Source organism: Stenella coeruleoalba (assembly GCF_951394435.1).
Source record: "Stenella coeruleoalba genome assembly, chromosome: 5".
NCBI lineage: Eukaryota > Metazoa > Chordata > Mammalia > Artiodactyla > Delphinidae > Stenella > Stenella coeruleoalba.
The window spans coordinates 62,601,651-62,624,466 of record NC_137150.1 but is presented as its reverse complement, the minus strand read 5'-3'; the positions used below and the strand labels follow the sequence as shown (position 1 = coordinate 62,624,466).

General features: G+C 36.2%; 1 protein-coding gene across 6 annotated transcripts in view; it reads right to left on the bottom strand.

Annotated features, from left to right (window-relative positions):
• The window catches only part of VPS8 (VPS8 subunit of CORVET complex), a 315,789-nt gene that overhangs the window by 105,722 nt on the left and 187,251 nt on the right, over window positions 1-22,816 (bottom strand). For all 6 annotated transcript variants that reach the window (XM_079921327.1, XM_079921325.1, XM_079921329.1 and 3 more), the window contains 4 exons: window positions 14,350-14,497; window positions 6,305-6,394; window positions 5,707-5,749; window positions 2,046-2,149 (listed from right to left, as the gene is read on the bottom strand). In XM_079921327.1, the coding sequence (XP_079777453.1) occupies window positions 2,046-2,149; window positions 5,707-5,749; window positions 6,305-6,394; window positions 14,350-14,497 (385 nt within the window). The remainder of the gene's footprint in view (window positions 1-2,045; window positions 2,150-5,706; window positions 5,750-6,304; window positions 6,395-14,349; window positions 14,498-22,816) is intronic.

The following is a 22,816-nucleotide window of genomic DNA, read 5'->3' as shown; positions in this document are numbered from 1 at the left end:
TAAATTACCCTTTCACCACATCAAAGGAAGCCTTAGTCCTGTCTCTGATTAAGAGATAAGAGTTCAGAATAATCCCTAGAGTTCTGGAGGCATGAATTTTATATCTAATTCTACCATTAATATATGTGAATCTGGACATATTTCAGCTTACGTGAGCCTAAATGGCTCTATTTATAAAACAATGACAATTTATAATTGTCATTTTTCCTTAAATTTTCCATGAGAAGAAGGAAGAATATCAAATAGATGTTAGGGAGGAGACAGAAGGGTTGAAAAATATTTATGTATATTTATTATAAACATAGCTTTAATAGTTTTACCCTCTTGTGTTTTTCTATCAAAATATAACCATGTCCAAATGCAGACAGTTAGCCAAAAGACAAATGAAAACAAAAACTTAGGAATGGAAAAATCAGGGCAAAAGGAATGCTGTGAAGCCCATAATCCATTTAAATAAAGATTGAACAACTATGGGAATTGTGGATACAGAAAAGAATGTATTGTTAACCTTAATGAGGTAAAATAACATAACTAACTAAAATTGAGAGGGGTGGAGAAGGGAGGCTGGAGCAAGTGTGTATGAGTTCATGTAAACTTCCTTACTGGTCGGACATCATAGATATTATAAAAACCAAAATGTAATTATAAACGATACTTCTAATCTATTAACAGTTATTTAGATTTTTTCAACTTCAGGGAGATTTATTCAGAGATAGTGTATTGAAGAACTATTTATTTGAATTTCAGAATTTCCTCAGTTTTACATAAGCTTCCTAAATGAGATTAAATACTATATTTTTAAAGCAAGCATTATTTGATTCAATTTTTCTAAAACTATGTTAACCTAGGTAGATAAAAAATATCGAGAGTGATATTCACCAAATGATAATGACGGTTATTTCTGGGTGATAAGATGGATACAGGGTAATTTTTTTAAACAACCCTCTGTGTAACTTTCTGTATTGCGGGATTTAAAAAAATAATGGGTATGTATCATTTCACTCAAAGTTTTTAAATAAAAAAACCACATCTATTATATAAATGTGTTTGTTATATACAATTTATATTCTAAAGGGTATTCAAAATTTATGACCTTAAAAAAACCCTTGACAAAAACATAAAGGAGAAATTTTACCCATCTCATAAGAACAGAAACATACCAAGTTTATCATTTTCATTGGAACATGTATGGCAAACTATATATGAAAAATTTACCCTGCTTCCCATTCCAGAAGCCCAGGCAGTGGAAGGAGGCCAGGTGGTGTTAAGTCAGAGGCCAGAGCCTGGAGGGGCAGGCGCAGTCATGCCATACATATCACACCGCTAACTTTACTTCTTAAAACTACTGCACAATTTAGCTGTCAAGTTGCATCTCGCCCCCTTGGTTTCTGCTTCATTGCTGTAACTCCCACCCGCCCCACGTGCTCTACTATATCTCCTTCAGCTCTGCGTTCTCCCTTTTTGCAGTCTCGAATCTGTTACAGACGTGGTTCCAACCTTGGCTGCACAGTGGAATCATGTGGGAAGCCTTAAAACATACTGATGACTGCGGCCCAGCCCCAAAGACTATAATTTAATTGATCTCAGGTACAGTCTGGGATTTTTCAAAGCTCCCCATGTGACTCTTATGTGCGGCCAAGGATGAGAACTACTGCACCGTAGCCTTCTTGACCTTTTTCAGCTTTCTCTGTATCCCTTGAGGCTTTTCCTCTAGTGCTTCACGCTCCCCTTATCCACGGGGAACGGTACAGATGATAAATGGACGACACAACCGCAGTACCACTACACGGAATACACAAAAACTCAGTCCAAAGAGAACAAGGACATCTAGTATTCACACACCTAAATTTTGCAGCACAGCCAAATCTAAGAATATAAAGCCTTTTGCGAGAACAAAGCAGACAGGCACTCCTCATAATAACTTTAGGAGTCTTATACTCCTGGGAGCACTGAACTCAGGTAGCTGAGAGGGCAGTGGAAATAGAACGAATTCCTAGTTTCAGACCAGAACAGATTTTTAAAAGCCTCTGTAGTCACTCTCCTACCTCTCTCTGCTGCTGGTTCAAATTATGTGAATTTCTCTGGCAAAGGGCAATTGTCTCCACCATGGTCTCTTCAACATTCTTCAGTGAGGGATTCTCTTTGGTATCTAGATTCAGAAAAACTGTTAACATCACTCAAGGGTATATTACTGATAATCTCAAAGCTTCTGTAAAAAATTAAACAATTTTTTCTCTGCATACTTTGTTTTCTATGATATAATCATGTATGAGACCTGATACCAAACTTCAGTAGATAAAAAGTAGGTAGTTCTTTGCAACAGTTTTCCATATAAATGTCTGACATTCCTAGGACAGAGAGAGCACATCATACTTAGCATTTTAATATGCTTTAGCTATGGAAAATCCCCAACCATTTATCCGTGGATTAGTTAATAGAAAGATTATCTTTTATCTTTCTTGCTCTACCATTTCTTCCTCTATTTCTTAAATGTATGTATTTCTCCAAGATACTATCTCAGGCCCTTTTCTTTTCATTTTTTCCAATAATTTCAGCCACTCTTCTGGTTTTAATTCCTATATCCTTGCTAATAATTTTGAAATATACACCTCCAGCCCTACAGGTTGAATTTTCATAATCTGCAGGTTGAATTTTCACCAGGCTCTAGGACATCTATCTCTACATGGACATCCTGCAGTCACTTTGAACTTTATATGTGCAAAACCCAACCCATTTTTCTTACTTCAAATCTGCTCCTCCCCCTACATTTCCAAACTAAGTTAGTAGAACCATGACCTTTAAGTCAACCAGTTTATAAATCTTCACCATCTTTGATGCTTTCACCTGTACATTCAAATAAATTGTTAATTTTGTTAATTCTACTTCCACACTCTCATATACCCGCTACTTTACCAGAGTGGAGCCCTTCATCACCTCGTTTGCACTACTGCAGCAGCCTCTAAATTAACTTTTGACTTCCAAATCTTGCCTTCCTCATTCCCTTTTATACTGTCACTACAGTTCTCTTAAGCACAAGTCCAAACATATGAGTCTCATGCACAAAAACTATCAAAGACTTCTAATTTTTACAAAGAGAATGTCAACAAACCTCTGATCCTAAGTAGACACAGTAAACATCCTGGTGCATCTTCCCAGCCTCGGTACTCTTATATCACCAGATTATTTCCTCCTCCCCAAGGTTACTAGCCAGGCACTTTCATGCTCATGTCCTCCTCAGCCCAGAAGACCCTTTCCTTGCTTTTGTCTATCAAATTCCTATTCATCATTCCAATCGTGATTACTTCAAAGGTCACATCTTCCAGAAAAGAATCTCAGTTACAGGTAGTTCCCCAATTTTCCACGACCCTTTGCCACTCTCACTGTACCTTTTTTATAGTATTTAATTCTACATGCATTAGAGGTTTTTATTTACATATCTGTCTCCTTCAAGAGACTGTAGCTCTTTGGGTGAGGACTGTGTTTTAGCCATCTGTGTATCACCCACAGAAACTAGCCCAGTGCTGTGCAATTACCAAATCCTTCAAAATTCTTAAGCACACTGTCAAAATTGAATCTGACAGTAAATGGCAGTTATGAGACTATTACTGAGAAATTTACCTTCATTGGAATTTAAGGAATTGGCTTCTCTACACATATCACCTGCAAATTACTGTAGTGATTTGGGGGAAACATTCTTCTTACTTTTCCCACAATCCTTCATGTAATGTCTATAAAAATTATTCTCGTAACAGTAAATTGAAAGAGAAAATGCCATAAATGCAACAAATCTAATAGTCAAATTGACTGAACGTATACTAAAGCACAAAAACAATAATTAAATGTTTAGTTGGACTAAATATAGAAAAGTCAACCAACTGTTATGGAAGTTCCAGAAACAAATAATATATGGAGAATCAGGGTAAAGGTGTTTAGGGGAATGTGTGGGCTAAGGGGTCCAAGAAATGTGTTAATGGGTTAAAAAGGTAAAACAATCTAAAAATCACCTATTAAGTGTTTCTCTGAACTTTGGGAGGGATATTTTGAAAATGTCAAGTAATAGGAAAACAAATAATCCAATTCAAAAGTGGACAAAGCGGGGCTTCCCTGGTGGTGCAGTGGTTGAGAGTCCGCCTGCTGATGCAGGGGACATGGGTTCATGCCCCGGTCCGGGAAGATCCCACATGCCGCGGAGCGGCTGGGCCCGTGAGCCATGGCCGCTGAGCCTGCGCATCCGGAGCCTATGCTCCGCAACGGAAGAGGCCACAACAGTGAGAGGCCCGCGTACCGCCAAAAAAAAAAAAAAAAAAAAAAAAAAAAAAAAGTGGACAAAGGATATGAATAGACATTTCTCCAAAGAAGATACAGAAATGGCCAATAAGTCTAAGAAAAGATGCTCAACATCACCAATCATTAGGGAAATGCAAATCAAAACCACAATGAGATGCTACCTCACACTCATTAGGATGGCTACTACCAAGAAAACAGAAAATAAAAGTGTTAGTGAAGATGTGGAGAATTTGGAACCCTTGTGCATTGCTGGTGAGAATGTAAAATGATATTGTCGTTATGGAAAACACTATGGTGGTTTCTCAAAAAATTAAAAATAGAATTACCATTTAACTCAGTAATCCCACTTCTGGGTATACACCGAGAAGAACTGAAAGCAGGGACTCAAAAAGATATTTCTACACCCACGTTCATAGCAGCATTATTCACAATAGTCAAAAGGTGGAAGCAACCAAGTGCCCATTGATAAATGAATGGAAAAACAAAATGTAGTATATACATAAAACAATATTATTCAGTCTTAGAAATGAATAAAATTCTGCATGTGCTACAACATGGATAGATCCTGAAGACTTTATGCTAAGTGTAATAAGCTAGACACAAAAGGACAATTACTGTTTGATTCCACTTATGAGATACACAGAGTAATCAAATTCAAATTCATCAAGTCAGAAAGTAGAATGGTGGTTACCAGGGGCTGTGTGGGGAGGAGGGAATTAGGAGTAATTGTCTAATGGGTACAGAGTTTCAGTCTGGGATGCTGAAAAGGTTCTGGAGATGGATGGTGGTGATTATTGCACAATGATGTGAATGTACTTATTGCCAATGAACTGTAAACTTAAAAATGGTTAAAATGGTGAATTTTACGTTATGTTTATTTTACCACACTTTTACAAAATAAATAACTTTTTTTTAGTATCAAGGAATATAATAGGAATTACATATCTATCTATGACAAAGCCATTCAAGATTTTAAACTGTTTCAAGTTTTACTGCTTTCTGCTAAAATTATATAAATTCAATACAGAAACACTGATTATTACTTACTGATTAGAAGCTCTGCTTTGCTGTTGTTCAGCACATTATAGTAATTTTTAAGATGTTAGTTATGTACCTCATTTATAATAACCAAAACATAAGTACAGAAATATAACTAAAACATTAATCAAGACCAGTGAAGACTACCTAATTTTCTGTCCAATGACCTCTACTGACAATTAGCACTGCAAAACTACAGTGGTTTATATTACTTCCTATTATGAGCCCTTGAAAACAAGCCAAAATTGGGATCAATGTCAGATAAACAGTAACATGCAGATCAATGTGATTATTACTTAATAAATACAGTTTATCATTTAATATCTTTTAAAACATGGGGCCCATGGAAAAAGAAATTGTGAATTACACTCGAGAACTTACTTTCATCTTGATGTGTTATCTCTTGAAGTTTGCTTTGTAGTCTCTAGGAGGTAAAAGGAACACTTTATATTTCTAATCCACCAATACCTGAATTACCATATTTTAAAGGTAAACTCCAAGAAACAACAAGGTTATTAAGAATGATCTCTGCCATTCAGAAGAGAACTGTTGTGTATATAGAAAGCACAGGGCTTCCCTGGTGACACAGTGGTTAAGAATCTGCCTGCCAGTGCAGGGGACACGGGTTCAAGCCCTGGTCCAGGAGGATTCCACATGCTGTGCAGCAACTAAGCCCATGCGCCACAACTACTGAGCCTGTGCTCTAGAGCCCGCATGCCACAACTACTAAGCCTTGGGATTAGCATCATGTGGCATACTGGTGTATCATGACATGCATGATAAAAATATTTAGAGATAAAATGTACAAAAAAAATGTACTGTTGTCTGCAGCTTACTTTGAAACATAAGAAATTAAGATGGATTGACAAAAACTTACACAATGCTGTATGTCAATTTTATCTCACGAAGAAAAGATGGATTGATAAATGGGTATAGGGCTAGACAGAAACATGACAAAGCAAATACAGTAAAATGTTACCTTTAGCATTATTAAGAAGGCACCATGAATATCTCCTTTCTTTTCTAATAGATAAGCAGTGACTTCATGAAGTTGATACTTCTGGGTAATCTAGGAAAGAAGAAAAGATAAAGCTTTTTTGCTCAAAAATCTTGTTTGTGGAGTCAGAAGGTCCTATTAAGGATGAAAAATAACCCTATGACAGTAAATAGTGAATTCATGCCCTAGTAGTATGCTGCTTTACAGTATAACATGCAAATATTTGACTTTCTAGTCTTCGAGTGGCCCATTTGGGACTCTGACTGAACCAAGGTCACTCATTTTTTTTCACTTATTTATTTAAAGAGTTGTTACGCACCTGAATCAGGTATATCCATTGCACAAATGGTAACATGTATACATAAATAGTAATAATATACACCAGAAATTGGTAAGTGTATTCACAAAATGACAATGAAAACTCTACACATTAGCTTGTGGGATCTTAATGAAAATTAATAAACTAAGAGTTTCTAATAAGTAAAAAAGAAATGCCAGTTAAGCTAAGGTAAAAGAAAGAAAATAAGTACAGAAAACAATGTCATGGAAAGAAACAACAGAGAAACAATAGCGAGGTTTAAAAGAAAATCCTAAATTAGTCTTTTCTTTTTTTTTTTAACATCTTTATTGGAGTATAATTGCTTTACAATGGTGTGTTAGTTTCTGCTTTACAACAAAGTGAATCCGTTATACATGTTCCCATATCTCGTCCCTCTTGCGTCTCCCTCCCTCCCACCCTCCCTATCCCACCCCTCTAGGTGGTCACAAACCACCTAGCTAAATTAGTCTTTGAAAAGACTAATAACATAGAATAAAACTTTCTTAGGAGTAAGAAAAAAAGAGAGGCACAAATAACATATTATAGGTTAACAGATCAAAGGAGGAAAACGTAATCATTTCAACAAATGCAGAAAAAGTATTTAGTAAAATGCAGCACCCATTTTTGACAAAAATAAAAACAATACGAAACACTCTAACCCAAACTGGTAATGGCACTTGTCTAGGTTAATAAGAACTATCTATCAAAATCTGACAGTAAACACCATATTTAACATAAAATGTGAGACACATCTCCTTTTAAATAAGGAACAAGGAGAGAACGCATACTATCGCTGCCTCTGTTCAATAATATCCCAGAGCTCCTAGATATCTGATGAGGGAATGAGAAAAGTATAAGACTGGAAAGAAAGAAAAAACACTACCATTATTCTCAGAAAAAAATATTGTCATAAAAAAATCTAGAAAATATTTGAATGAAAAAAGAATTCAGCCTGGTTGCTAGATATAAGACACTAAACAAAAATTAATAACATATACCAGCAGTAACCAATTTTTAAAAAGTCATTTCAAAAAATTTCCTTTTAGAAATTTCATTTCTAATGAGCCTGAGTAAACATGGAGGGAGTGGAGCCCACCTCACACCATGGCCCTGCATCTAGCCAGAGCAGAGAGAGCCACTGCAGATACTAGCATGCATGCCTGTACTTGGGAGGGAGCAGAGGCTGCTTGGACTATAACCCTTCTTCCAGCCCCGTCAGAGACTGTCACTGCCTGCACACAAATATGTGCAAGCACTAGGGAAGGAGTGGAATCAACTCAGGTCCTTGTCCTGCCTCCAGCTAGGGTGGAGACTGCCATTGCTGGTACAACTGCACAAAGGTAGAAGTGGAAACAGCTTATTAGTGTGGTTCCTACTGCTCTGGTCCTGACCCTGCCTCTACCCAATGTGCGCATACCAGGGAAGAAGTGGAACAAGTTTAGAAGTGCAGCCCCAAACCCTTAGGTCCCAGCCATATCCCCAACCATGGCGAACACCACCATCACACTGGGAAGAAGCCCAACTTGCTCAAAGATCCTGCTCCAGACCCTTAGGCCTCGGCACCACCCCTTAAATAAGGCAGTGACTCTAGCCCTACATGCCAGCAATACAGTGCCTTGTAGCACATAATAGGGAAAGATGCAGCCTATGCTCACTTTAAAATTAGCTCTTCCACCAATGCCACTGGGGACAAGCAGACTTCATAGAGATGCTCCCACATATGGACATGCCTTCAAGACTGGGCTATGGAACTGTTTCACATAATCTCACACAGAAGAACAGAGAATGTCAAGCAAGATATAAAAAGAGAGGAATATGTTTCAGATGAAAGAAAAAGGTAAATTCATTAAGGAGGTGGGAAACAAATTTAAAAAGTGATAAATAATTTACCTAGAAAGAGTTCAAAGCATTAGTAATAAAATGCTAACTGAACATGGGAAAATAATGGATGAACACAATGATAACTGCAAAAAAGAAATAGAAAATATATAAAAGAATGATCGAATCTCAAGAATACAATAACTGAAATTTAAAATACACAAGAAGGAGTTAACAACAGAATGAAAAATAAGTTAAAACTGACACGGGTGAAATACAAAGAACCATAAGACACTATTACAAACAACTCTATGCCAATAAAATGTATAACCTGGAAGAAATGGACAAATTCTTAGAAAGATACAACCATCCAAGACTGAACCAGGAAGAAATAGATAATATGAACAGACAAATCACAAGTACTGAAATTGAAACAGTGATTTAAAAACTTCCAACAAACTGAAGTCCAGGTCCCAGTGGCTCCACAGGTGAATTCCATCAAACATTTAGAGAAGAATTAACACCTATCCTTCTGAAACTCTTCCAAAATACTGCAGAGGAAGGAACATTCCCAAGCTCATTCCATGAGGCCCCCATCACCCTGATACCAAAACCAGACAAAGGTACCACAAAAAAAGAAAATTACAGGCCAATACCACTGAGGAATATAGACGTAAAAATACTCAAGAAAATACTAGCAAACTGAATCCAACAATACATTAAAAGGATCATACACTATGATCAAGTGGGATTTATCCCAGGGATGCAAGGATTCTTCAGTATCCACAAATTAATCAATGTGATACACCACATTAACAAACTGAAGAATAAAAACCATATGATCGGGACTTCCCTGGTGGTGCAGTGGTTAAGAATCCACCTGCCTATGCAGAGGACATGGGTTCGAGCCCTGGTCCAGGAAGATCCCACATGCCGTGGAGCAGCTAAGCCCATGTGCCACAACTACTGAGCCTGAGCCCACGAACCACAACTACTGAGCCCGCGTGCCACAACTACTGAAGCCCATGCACCTAGCATGCTCCACAATGAGAAGCCACCACAATGAGAAGCTCGCGCACTGCAACCAAGAGTAGCCCCCACTCACCACAACTAGAGAAAGCCCACGGCACAGCAACGAAGACCCAACATAGCCAAAAATAAATAAATAACCATATGTCATCTCAATAGGTGCAGAAAAAACTTCTGACAAAATTCAACGCCCATTTATGATAAAAAAAAACTCTCTAGAAAGTGGGCATAGAGGGAACTTACCTCAACATAATAAAGGACATACATGAAAACCACACAGCTAACATCATTCTCAATGGTGAAAAGCTGAAAGCGTTCCCTCTAAGATCAGGAACAAGGCAAGGATAACCACTGTCAACACTTCTATTCAACAAGTTTTGGAAGTCCTAGCCACAGCAATCAGAGAAGAAAAAAGAAATAAAAAGAATCCAAATCGGAAAAGAAGAAATAAGACCATCACTGTTTGCAGATGAAATGATACTATCCGTAGAAAATCCTAAAGATGCTACCAGAAAACTATTAGAATGCATCAATGAATTTGGTTAAGTTGCAGGATACAAAATTAATACACGGAAATCTTTTTCATTCTTATACATAACAATGAAAGATCAGAAAGAGAAATGAAGGAAAGAATCTCATTTACCATCACATCAAAAAGAATAAAATAACTAGGAATAAAGCTACCTAAGGAGTCAGAAGACATATACTCTGAAAACTATAAGATGCTGATGAAAGAAATCGAAGATGACACAAACAGTTGGAAAGATATATCATGTTCTTGGATTGAAAGAATCAATATTGTCAAAATGACTATACTACCCAAGGCAATCTACATATTTAATGCAATCCCTTTCAAATTACCAATGGCATTTTTCACAGAACTAGAACAAAAAATTATAAAATTTATATGGAAACACAAAAGACCCCAAAGAGCCAAAGCAATACTGAGAAAGAAAAACAAAGCTGGAGGAATCAGACTCCCTGACTTCAGACTACAGTACAAAACAACAGAAATCAAAACAGTATGGTAGATCAATGGAACAGGATAGAAAGCCCAGAAATAAACCCATGCACATATGGTCAATTAATCTACAACAAAGGAGGCTAGACTATACAATGGACAAAAGACAGTCTCTTCAGGAAGTGATGCTGAGAAAACTGGACAGCTACATGTAAAAGAATGAAATTAGAACATTCTCTAACACCATACACAAAAATAATCTCAAAGTGGATCAAAGACCTAAATGTAAGACCAGACACTATAAAACTCTTAGGGGAAAACATAGGCAGAACACTCTTTGACATAAATCTTAGCAATATTTTTTTGGCTCCGTCTCCTAGAGTGATGGAAATGAAAACAAAAATAAACAAATGGGACCTAATTAAACTTAAAAGCTTCTGCACAGCAAAGGAAACCATAAACAAAACAAAAAGACAACCCACAGAATGAGAGAAAATATTTGCAAACAAAGTGACTGACAAAGGATTAATCTCCAAAACCTACAAACAGCTCATGTGGCTCTATGTCAAAAAAACAAACAACCCAATCAAAAAATGGGCACAAGATCGAAACAGAGATTTCTCCAAAGAAGACACACAGATGTCCAAAAAAGCTCATGAAAAGATGCTCAACATCACTAATTATCAGAGAAATGCAACTCAAAACTACAATGAGGTATCACCTCACATAGCTTAGTATGGCCATCATCAAAAAGTCTACAAACAATAAATGCTGGAGAGGGTGTGGAGAAAAGGGAACCCTCCTACACTGTTGGTGAGAATGTAAATTGGTACAACTGCTATGGACAACAGTATGGAAGTTCCTTACAGAACCAAAAATAGAACTACCATATAATCCAGCAATCCCACTTCTGGCCATATATCCTGAGAAAACCATAATCTAAAAAGATACATGCACCCCAATGTTCGTTGCAGAGCTATTTACAATAGCCAAGACATGGAAGCAATCTAAATGTCCATCAATAGAGGAATGGATAAAGAAGATGTGATACATATATACAATGGAATATTACTCAGCCATAAAAAAGAATGAAATACTGCCATTTGTAGAAACATGGGTCGACCTAGAGATTATCATACTAAGTGAAGTAAGTCAAACAGAGAAAGACAAATATCATATGATGTCACTCATATGTGGAGTCTAATTTAAAAATGATACAAATGAACTTATTTACAAAACAGAAACAGACTCACAGACTTCAAAAACAAACTTATGGTTACCAAAGGGGAAACGTGGGGGCGTGTGGGGGGATAAATCAGGAGCTTGGGATTAACACATACACACTACCGTACATAAAACAGATAACCAACAAGGGCCTACTGTATGACACAGGGAACTCTACTCAATATTCTGTGATATTAATAACCTATATGAGAAAAGAATCTAAAAAAGAATGAATACATGTATATGTATAACTGAATTACTTTGCTGTACATATGAAACTAACACAACATTGAAATCAACTATATTCCAATAAAATTTTTTTTTAAATTTCCTTTTACAACGTTAACAAAAAGTATCTAAGAACAAATTGAGGAAAATGTGCAAGAGCCTTATGTAAAGTATTATATTTTATAACTTTAGTTATAAAACCTCACCAAAGTGGGTAAAAGGCATTTCAAAAAGACAACCATGTTCCTGAATGTGAAGACCATAAGATGTCAATCCTCCCTGAATTAATCTATAAATTCAATGTAGTTTTCATCAAAATCCCAGAAGAATATGTTATTTTTATAGGAATGTGACAATGTGATTCCTAATTTTATGCGAAATAGTAAGAGGCCAAGAGTAGCCAAAGAATTTTAAAGAAAAAGAATGAGGAGGGAAGACTCTTCTTCCAAATAATAAAGCTGATTTTAAAGCTGTGTTAATTAAAATATGTGCCATGGGTATAGGGAAAGACAAATGACCAAAAGAATAGAACAGAATTCACATTCTGTGTATATTTGGGAGTTTGGTGTACAGCAGTATGGCATTATAAATAAGTGAAGAAAGGACAAGAAAATGCCACATGGACCATTAGCCATCCACATGGAAAAAAAATATAAATCCCTCTCTTGATCTGTTTACAAAAATAAATTCCAGATGGATTAAAAGCCTAAATGAAAAAAGCCAAACTATAAAACTCATATAAGAGGATATCCTTAATGCCATTAAATTAGGAAAGGAAATAAAAGTCACACACACAAAATTTTAACGTTAAAGGAAAAGACTGATAAATTAAAATAGAAGTCACTAAAAACCAAGTTAAAAGACATGCCATGATAGACTGGAAGAAGGCATCTCCAACATATAAAATCAGCAAAGGACTAGAGATCCAGAAATTAGAAAGAACTTCTAGAAATCAGTAACAGAAGGGCAAAACCTCAATAGGAAACTGGGCAAATGACATGAATGGATAATTCAGAGAAAAGAAAACCCAAAGTGTCATTAAAGATATGGAAAGATATGCAGTGTTATGAGTAAGCAATGATAATCATCACACTGGCAAAAATTAAGAAGTCTAAAAATACTAGAAATCAGCAAGGATGTGGAAAAACAGCAAATTTCAAATACTGATGATGAGACTGGAAACAAATAAATCAACTTGGTAATATGAACAGAATTAAGCTACTGTATTGTCTAAAGAATTCCACTTCCAGGCATACTACTTAGAGAAATCTCAGATGGGCACAAAGAAGGCATGTACAAAGATGTCCAAAGTAGCATTGTTTATAATGGCAAAAGACTGGAAACACTCTGAATGTCTGTAAATAGGAAAATATATAAACTGTGGCACAGTCATTCAATAGACTATTATATGATCATTAAAATGAATGAACTAGAGCTATATGTATTAAAAACTGAAAGATAAAAAATTAATAAAAAAGAAATTTGCAATAGGATATTACTGTATGATACCATTAATACAAATTTTAAAAACATACAGAACTGTACCTTGTGTTATATAGGTAAATTCATATACAGGAAAAATTTTTAAAACGGATGGGAAGGATAAACTTCCCATCTTCAGGTTGGCGGTAACCTCAGGTGAGACATGACAGATAAAGGATGCTTTATTTCTAAAACAAACAACAAAGATCTGAAGCCAGTATGGCAAAACATTAACATCTATAAAGTTGGGTTGGTGGGAATATATGCACCCATTTTGCACATTTCTATGTATTTTGAAATATTTTATAATTAAAAAAATTTTAATTGTGTGGGCAGTTTAGGACATGGATGCAGAAAATACGGGTTACTGTTTCATGAGTATTGATAGCAACAATATAAAGGTAGCTTAAAAACAAATTTTAAACAGGGAACATACTAGCCTCATGGTAGATTAGAATATGTGTGTATGTATACATATGTACATATGTGCATACACACACACACACACACACACTCATTTCAATTTGGAAACAGGAGAAAACAAGGAAAGAGAATCAAGGCAATGACTGTGTAATTGCCTTCTAGCCTTATAAGTCACATGGCACAACAGGACTATCTAACCATCAGTGCCTGCAAGTAGAGCTTAGTTTTTCTCTCTTAATATTTTTACTGTATTCCTTTTTCTATGTTTATCCTGTTGGCTAGAATGCCTGTGAAACTTGATGAACAACAATGATGGACATGTGCTGTTTCTGACTCTACTAGAACAAACAGAAAGGCAATAACACAGCAATGCAGAGCATGCACGATGGAGTCAAACTATCTGGGTTCCATCTCTGGTGCTAGCACTTACTAGGTATAAACTTAGCCAACTGATTTAATATATGAATCTCCCTGTGTTCATCTGTAAAATGGTGAGCAATAAAGAAAAGTTTACTCTTGCCTTCTCTACATTACTGGTCTTACCTGAATAGTTTCTTCTAGGCGGTAGCACTCAAGGACTTGCAGTGTCTCTATAACCTGGTTTGGGCTGAACTGACACAACAGCTCAATGAACTGCTCTGTAATACAAGGAGATATCTGCAGCAATTCTTGATTTACATGAATACCTTCCCTGAAAACAGAAAAGGCAAGACAGTAGCATTATTTAATCATACCATAATTAAAGCTGCAGGTGAAAAGTATGTTACCTTAAAACCAAGACTACCTTTTGATCAAGTAAAATCATGAATTAAAAGTCTTAATGTTACTTAGGTTATTAAGGTGAACTATACACTACATCAGAAACATTCTAAATCACAATATTTCTCAATTTACATTGAATAATTAAGGAAATGATATTCAGTGGAGGCTCCTCTAATCATACTGAAGTTGTACTGTTGCTCTAAAAGAAACAAAGATGACTCAATTTAGTTTAAACAATTTGATCCATGAGTAACTATACATAATAAGCCATCTTCTAGTTTCAACAACTGTCCCTACTAAACTTCCCTTATAGCACCAATCACATCATGTTGTAATTACTTCTTCAATTATCTATCTTCTCTAAAAGACTATAAATTCTGTGAGGGTAGGCACCAGTACCTTCTCACTAATGAATTCTTAAAGCCTACAACAGTGTCTTCCATGTAGCAAGGGCTAATTATTTGGTTGTTGTTAAAACAAATAAGTGGATGAATATTAGGTTATACAAAATTTATGGTTCATTTGCCTTGTATGCCAGGCACTCACAAAGCCCACTATTCATAATGCCTACACAAAAGCTGTGGGAGTATTCATTTTACCATGGTGGACACTACTGGAACTATTTAGAAAAATCAACTGCAGTTCATTGGAGATATAAGAATCATCTTCTCTCTACCTTCAAAAGAAGTCAGTTTCTTCTGGGGGTCCTATCTTCTCTTCAGAATTTCTGAACTAAAACTCCTTATATAAAGAACTGGAACAGCATTAGTAACTGGAAGAGCATTAGTAACATACAAAAAATTGCTACAAAAACTCCCTACAAACAGAAGTTCAGGACCAGATGGCTTCACTGGGAAATTCTACCAAATGTACAATGAAGAACATATACCGATCCTTCTCAAACTCTTCCAAAAGACTGAAGAGGAAGGAATACTCCCAAAGACATTCTATGAAGCCACCATCACCCTGATACCAAAACCAGACAAAGACACTACCAAAAAAGAAAATTAAAGGCCAATATCTTTGGTGAATATAGATGCAAAAACTCAACAAACATTAGCAAACCGAATCTAACAATACATAAAAAAGGTCATACACCATGACCAAGTTGGATTCATCCCAGGGTCCCAAGGATGGTTCAACACATGCAAATCATCAATGTGATACACCACATCAACAAAAACCACATGATCATCTTAATAGATACAGAAAAAGCATTTGACAAAATTCAACAGCCATTCATGATAAAAACCCTCACAAAATGGGTATAGAGGGAACATATCTCAACATAATAAAAGCTATTTATGACAAACCCACAGCCAATATAATATTCAACAGTGAAAAGCTGAAAGCCTTCCCATTAAAATCTGGAGCAAGGATGCCCACTCTCACCACTTCTCTTCAACATAGTACTGGAAGTCCTAGCCACAGCAATCACACAAGAAAAAGAAATAAAAGGTATTCAAATTGGTAGGGAAGAGGTAAAACTGTCACTGTATGCAGATGACATAGTTTTCTACTATATATAGAAAACCCTAAAGACTCCACACAACAACTACTAGAACTGATAAATGAATTCAGCAACATAGCAGGATACAAGATTAACATACAGAAATCAGTTGCATGTGTTTACACTAACAATGGAACAGCATAAAGGGAATGTAAAAATTAATACCTTTTAAAATTGCATCATAAATAAATAAAATATTCAGGAATAAACTCCATCAAGGAGGTGAAAGACTTACATGCTGAGAACTACAAAACATTAATAAAGGAAATTAAAGATGATTCAAAGAAATGGAAAGATATTCCATGCTCTTGGATTGGAAGAATCAGTACTGTTAAAATGGCCCTATTACCCAAAGCAATCTACAGATTTAATGTGATCCCTATCAAATTACCCATGACATTTTTCACAAAACTAGAACAAATAAATCTAAAATTTATATGGAACCATAAAAGATTCAGAATTGCCAAGGCAATTCTGAGGAGGCATAACCCTCCCAGACTTCAGATAATAGTACAAAGCTTCAGTAATCAAAACAGTGTGGTATTGGCACAAAAACAGACATACAGATCAATGGAACAGAATAGAGACCCCCAGAAATAAACCCACACACCTCTGGTCAATTAATGTTCAACAAAGGAGGCCAAAAAATAAAATGTGAAAAAGACAGTCTCTTCAGCAAGTGGTGCTGGGAAAGTTGAACAGCTGCATGTGAATCAAAGAAGTCAAAACATACCCTCATGCCACGCACAAAAATAAGCTCAAAATAGCTTAAAGACTTAAATACAAGACGAGACACCATAACTCCTAGAAGAGATCATAGACAAAACATTCCCTGACATAAATTGCACCAATGTTTTCTTAGGTCAGTCTCCCAAGGCAATAGAAATAAAAGCAAAAATAAACAAATGGGACCTAATCAAACTTACAAGCTTTTGCATAGCAAAGGAAACCATAAACAAAAGGAAAAGAAAACCTACAGAATGGGAGAAAATATTTGTGAAGGATGGGACCGACAAGGGCTTAATTCCCAAAATATACAAACAGCTCGTACAACTCAACAACAAAAGAACAAACAGCCCAATCGAAAAATGGAAAGTCAACCACTAGGAAAAGTTTTTTAAAAGAAGTATAATTAATATACTAAGAGAGACAAAAAATGGAATCATATACAAAACACTCAGTTAAAGTCAGAGGAGGCATAAAAATAGTAGGAAACAAACAAAAAGAAACAAAAAACAAGGGTGATGAATAAAAAATAGTATAAACAGAAGAAAGGGTAGGATTTTGTAAAAGCCACAAAGTACCTTAATATGTGTCCTTTTCATTGTAAATAGAAAAATATGGGTATTTGGAAGGATTTCTTTAAATATCAATGAAGCAAAGTTTTTGAAACTTTAGTTTGTAGCACTCACATGCCAGTTTTCATTGTTTCAGAAATTCTAAAGGCAAAGAGCAGACCATTCCAAACTCCTAACAATTGCTCTCATTTTTATTATTAACGTATCAATCTAAATTTCTATTATTAACTAAGCAATTAGTGGGGGCAAAGAATATGGTGAGCATTAAGTTACCTACATCTAACCACATCATCTGATTATCATTCAATCATACACACAAACAGTATGTGTGCATACCATTTAATGTTATGTATTTTTCCAGTTTAGCATTATTTAAACATTCACATTGCCATGTTTGCCAATTTGGTATTTAATTATGTGCATATACCTTACCATTTATATAGCTATCTCCCCCATCTACTTTTTTAAACAGTTTTTTCACTATATAAATGTTAATACGGATATTTCAATATTAACTACCTTTTTCTTATGGTATTTCCTTAAAATATATTTTCCAAAATGGAATCACTGGATCAAAGCACACATACAACCTTAGACCTCTTAATACATATAGATAAAACTATGAAAAGAAAGAAAACAAAGTGGAATAAAAGGGAGGAACACATATTCAAAGGGTGGGCAAAACAACCCTGTGTAGTGTACCCCATGAACAAAAAGTTCAGTACTACTGAGGAATAAAGGAGAAAAGAGAAATGGCAGGATGGAAGAAAATTAAGCTGAACCGATATGCCTGAATAAGATCAAGAAGGGTCTTTTACACCATAAGGAGTTCAGATTTTACCCTGGATAATGGAAACTAAAAGAACTTTGAGAAGGGGAAAGGAAACACTATCATTATTTGCCTATTTGAAAATGGAAGTAGAAGAATTAAGAAGGCTGGTTAGGAGACCAGCAAAAAAGACCAGAAGAGAGATACTGAGGGCCTGAACCAGGGCGGAGGGGGTGGACAAGAGAAGGACTCACATGTACGAGATATACAAGAGGTACATTGTGATGACTGACTGGTTCTGTGTCGTGTGGCTGAGAAGGTGCAGTGGAGTTGGTAAAGGAAAGTTAAAAATTCATCATCACACCAAGGATTTTATTTAAGACACACTGCAATTGCCTCTGAAGGCAGGGTCCCACCTTATTCACCATTTTATCTCCCATGCCTGTCACAGTGCTTAGTATGCTGTAGTTACTCAGTAAATTTTTAAATAAAATAAATGGGTGCATACAGCCATTTGCTAAGAGAGAAAATAAAGTAGGAGGAACAGGTTTAGACTGAGTATAATTTTGAGTATAATTTTGAACCATTTCAACCTCTCACACATTGCTTAGCAGATAGCAATCTCATTATAAAGAATTATTAAATTAAGGAATAAAGATATAAATGCATGTAAACTATCTATCCATCCATCCATTTACCTAAAAGAAGATTAGTAGATGATGATGTGTTAGGATTTAGAAGGTTGAATTTGAGCTGCTGGCAAAAATACTAACAAAGATAACGATATCTGGTGGTGAGCCTGGCCAAGCAGACGGCACTCACTGAGGTAGGAATGCATTTTTATATGTCAAAGTTCATGAATATATATAATGTTCTATTTTTTTTAACTTTGAAATATGCTATTTCAACACTGTGTCAATATCTTAAAATATCCCTTCAGAATCATCCACAGAAACAGTGACAGATTCAATTTAAATCCAATGTATAACCATTTCCATAATCTATGTTTTGCTCCTTGGCAAAGATACTCATTTCCTTAGCAATGTTCAATTTTTTACTTTATTTTGATTAAAGACTTAGAAATACAGTACAACGTTTCATGTGTTATTTTCCTGCAAGAAAATCATACCATATATTTCAGAGGCCTCCAGGACGTTGTTAACAAAGGCTAAATGGACATTACCAAGAAAATTGTACTGAGGAAAATATTTTGACTATAAATACACTTGCACATTCTCTTTATTCCTTATGAAGCTCATAGCCCCACAAAAACCATCAGTGTCCTTTAGCATTATCCTTCAAACATCCCCACTGCACAAAGGACCTGCATCTGGATGTAAGTATATCAGGAGAAGTCCTGTGAGAAATCTTGGCCAGCAGGAATGCACACAGGGAGTGGGCGTGGGGTAGGGCTTTATGTAGCAGTTGTCCCAAAGAAGGGAATTGGAAGAGGATGCAAACCCTTTCTCCCAGGCTGTTGGCCTCAATTCAGGCAAATAATTTGTTTCTGGAGGATTAACCTCCCTCCCTTCAAAACTATCTAATCTTTCTACATACAAATGCCACCAATATCTTTGTAGGTCAATTAATTCTACAGAGGACATTATTTACAGAGCAAAGGTAACTTAAAGAAATTGGATAAAGAAAATAGAGAAATACACATGAGAATTCAACTAGATTATTAGTTCCCTAAAACATGCTGTTGACAAAATAAGTCACTCCTTTAGAAACAACTCAATAAATACATATAAATGTTAAATCAAATGTGCATAAACTACACACACACACACACACACACACACACAGGAATGAGGATCCTACTAACTCAGGGTTTGGGGGCAAGAGCAAAAAAAGCAATTTTCTGCTATGACACATATATACAAGCAGTCACCATCTCAAAATAACTTTCTTTCATTTTCTCTACTCTCTAGAATGCTGCTATAGGAGCTTCATGAAAGGAAAAAACTGAAAGTTAAAAAAAAATCCTATTGCTTAAGAAGAACAGAAAGGGAAGAATCAAAGGCAAAAATAGTCTGAAGCTGTCTGCCAGGAAAAACTGCTAGGCAGTACCAGTCTACCTATTCTTGATATTCTTTTGTCCCTAAATACCTTTTTCTATACTCCCCTAGATTCCCACTTCAGTTTTCCCAGTACCTGGAAAGACTCTAATCCTTTACTTGAGATTAGTTAACAAGCGTACTCATTTACAAAGGCTAAAGTGTGATGGGAAATCATTCAGAGACTTAATGTAATCTAGTCCACACAACCTTTCTTCTTACCCTTGAGGTCAAATGGTATTGGAAAAGGGTGTTTTCATCATTGTGTATACTTCATTGTATTCATATGTTAATTGTACACTCCCACTGTAAAAGTGTCGCATTGACAAGCAATTAGCAATTAGTTGTGATTGTTTTGATTGGGGCATAGAAGAAGGTAATTCTAGATTCAAAAAATCTACCTAGGCACAATACTATATATCCGAGTGTGCTTATAAAGTGTAGAGCTTAAAGAAGTGTGTGCACCCTGCAACCCTTGAAAGAAGAGGACAGAGTGGAAGGAGGCAGAGTTCAAAGGGCATCAAAGACAAACTTTCTATAATTCAAAACTTTGTCTAAGGCAGGCTCAAGAAGCACCTCCTCTGAACTCAACCTTCTTAACCTTGCTCTCCCCCTCAATCCAGAATTCAATGTACGTATTATTAGTGATGGGGTTCAGGACATGCTTCCCCAAAATATGGTATGTTGGCATATTGAATATTTTAAGCTCAAGGAATTTGAGAAATGTCAGGTGCAGGAAGGACTCTCTGCCCTTCCCCTTCTCCTGTGAAGCAGATCATAAGACCATCTTAGGAAAGGTACTCTCTCTTTCTGGAGGAGAGGAGCATCCTCATCTCTGAAAATGGAGGGACACTCAGAGGAATCCAAACAAACACGTCTTGCTAAGTCTCCCCCAGTTTATCATCCTTAGCTCATATCCTTCAGTCCCATCACATTTGCCTATGACTTTCTACCCTTCATCAAACCTAGCACAAAACGCTCAGGTTTAAGTACGTCTTCAGGTCTTCATTTCCTTATGAAGACTCCCGGGTCACATAAAACACTCAATAAATTTGTATGCTTTTCTCTTCTCAATCTGTCTAGGACACAGAAGGGTAGAAGAAAAAAAAATTTTCCCCTCCCCTCACTGGTATTATTTATTTACATTGTGGGTCAAACAGGCTTTTATGGGTTAGTCTGGGACACCATCATTTAAAATACTGTTTATATAAAAATGATTGTACTGAAATGCCAAACATCAAATTTAAAATAAATTTACAGCATAATCTTAATGGACGCCTGCCTCCTATATAAGACATAAAATAAGAGGATAAAGTATTGGGTTGGCCAAAAAGTTCGTTAGGGAAACCCGAACGAACTTTTTGGCCAATACAATATGATGGATTCTGGACTGGGACTCTCAAAGCGGAACACTACTAGATTTTTGGCATCCTGGATATGGTGGATCAATTTGAAAGAGTGCTCTTTTTAAAGGTGGAGCTAAAGTTATCTGTCTTGTTAATTCAAGGTTCTGTTAAAGAAAAACTTATCCATGATGCTTGTTAAAACAGTAAAGCAGAATTTATTCGGACTCTCATGATAGGGAACACTACAATGGGGTATTGCAGTAAAGGAGAGAGACTGGGCTCAACTCAAATACAACAAGAAAAAGTAGAGATTATAGCCATGGGGTGGGAGTGGGGCAGTCAATGGATGGAGAATTACTAGGAGGGTAGGATAATTCTTTGAAAAACTGACCTAACAGAATTCTTGCTGAAGGCAGGCCAGGATGATCACATATTACCTGGCTGTGTGTGTGTGTGTGTGTGTGTGTGTGTGAGAGAAATTTGGACAGATATCAAGGCTGATCACATATTGAGGGTGAGGATTCTAGCTAAACTGACTTAACAGGATTCTTGCTAAAAACAGACTCTACAAAAACAGAGATGGAAGCCCAAGGTCAGACCTAGTGGAGCAGAGGGCTCAGAGGAGGCTGACTAAAGTTTGGTCAAGGGGAGAATCTCTGTCAACTCTTCATTTCTCTAGGCTAAAGCAGAGCTGGCCATTTAGCTGTTGTCAAGAGCGAGGACATTCCGGGTCATATTGCTTTTGGGAGAGAGGGAAGAGTCAGGACTGTGGGTGCACTGCTTCTCTCTGAAGTAGGTGAGAGAGGGCCTTGCAGCTGAACTGATAGGACAGAAAGGAATAATGGGTGACAAGTTAACTTAGAGTTAATTATCCTGGGTTGGAGTTAGTTTAGGGAGATAAAATACACCGAGTAAATGTAAAATTATTCGTGGTTCGCTAGTGAACAAAACAACTTTCATAGTACTTCTAAAGGATCTTACCTATAACATATTTACAATCTAGGTATAGGTAATAACAGAGCAAGACTTTCCATGGAAGACCTCTGATACTCTTGTGATTTGCCATTTTTATTACTGTGAAGTTTAACTAAATTCAATATCAAAGCAAATGACTATATTGATATTTATATTACCTAATATTTTTCCTTAATTAAAAAAATTAAGATTTGGTCACCATTGTCTTCTGTACTTTGTTACATGTGAGAAAAGGTCGAGTTCAAAGATGAGCTTCTCTGTCCTTCCAGCCTGAGTCTCTCCAGGTAGGATGG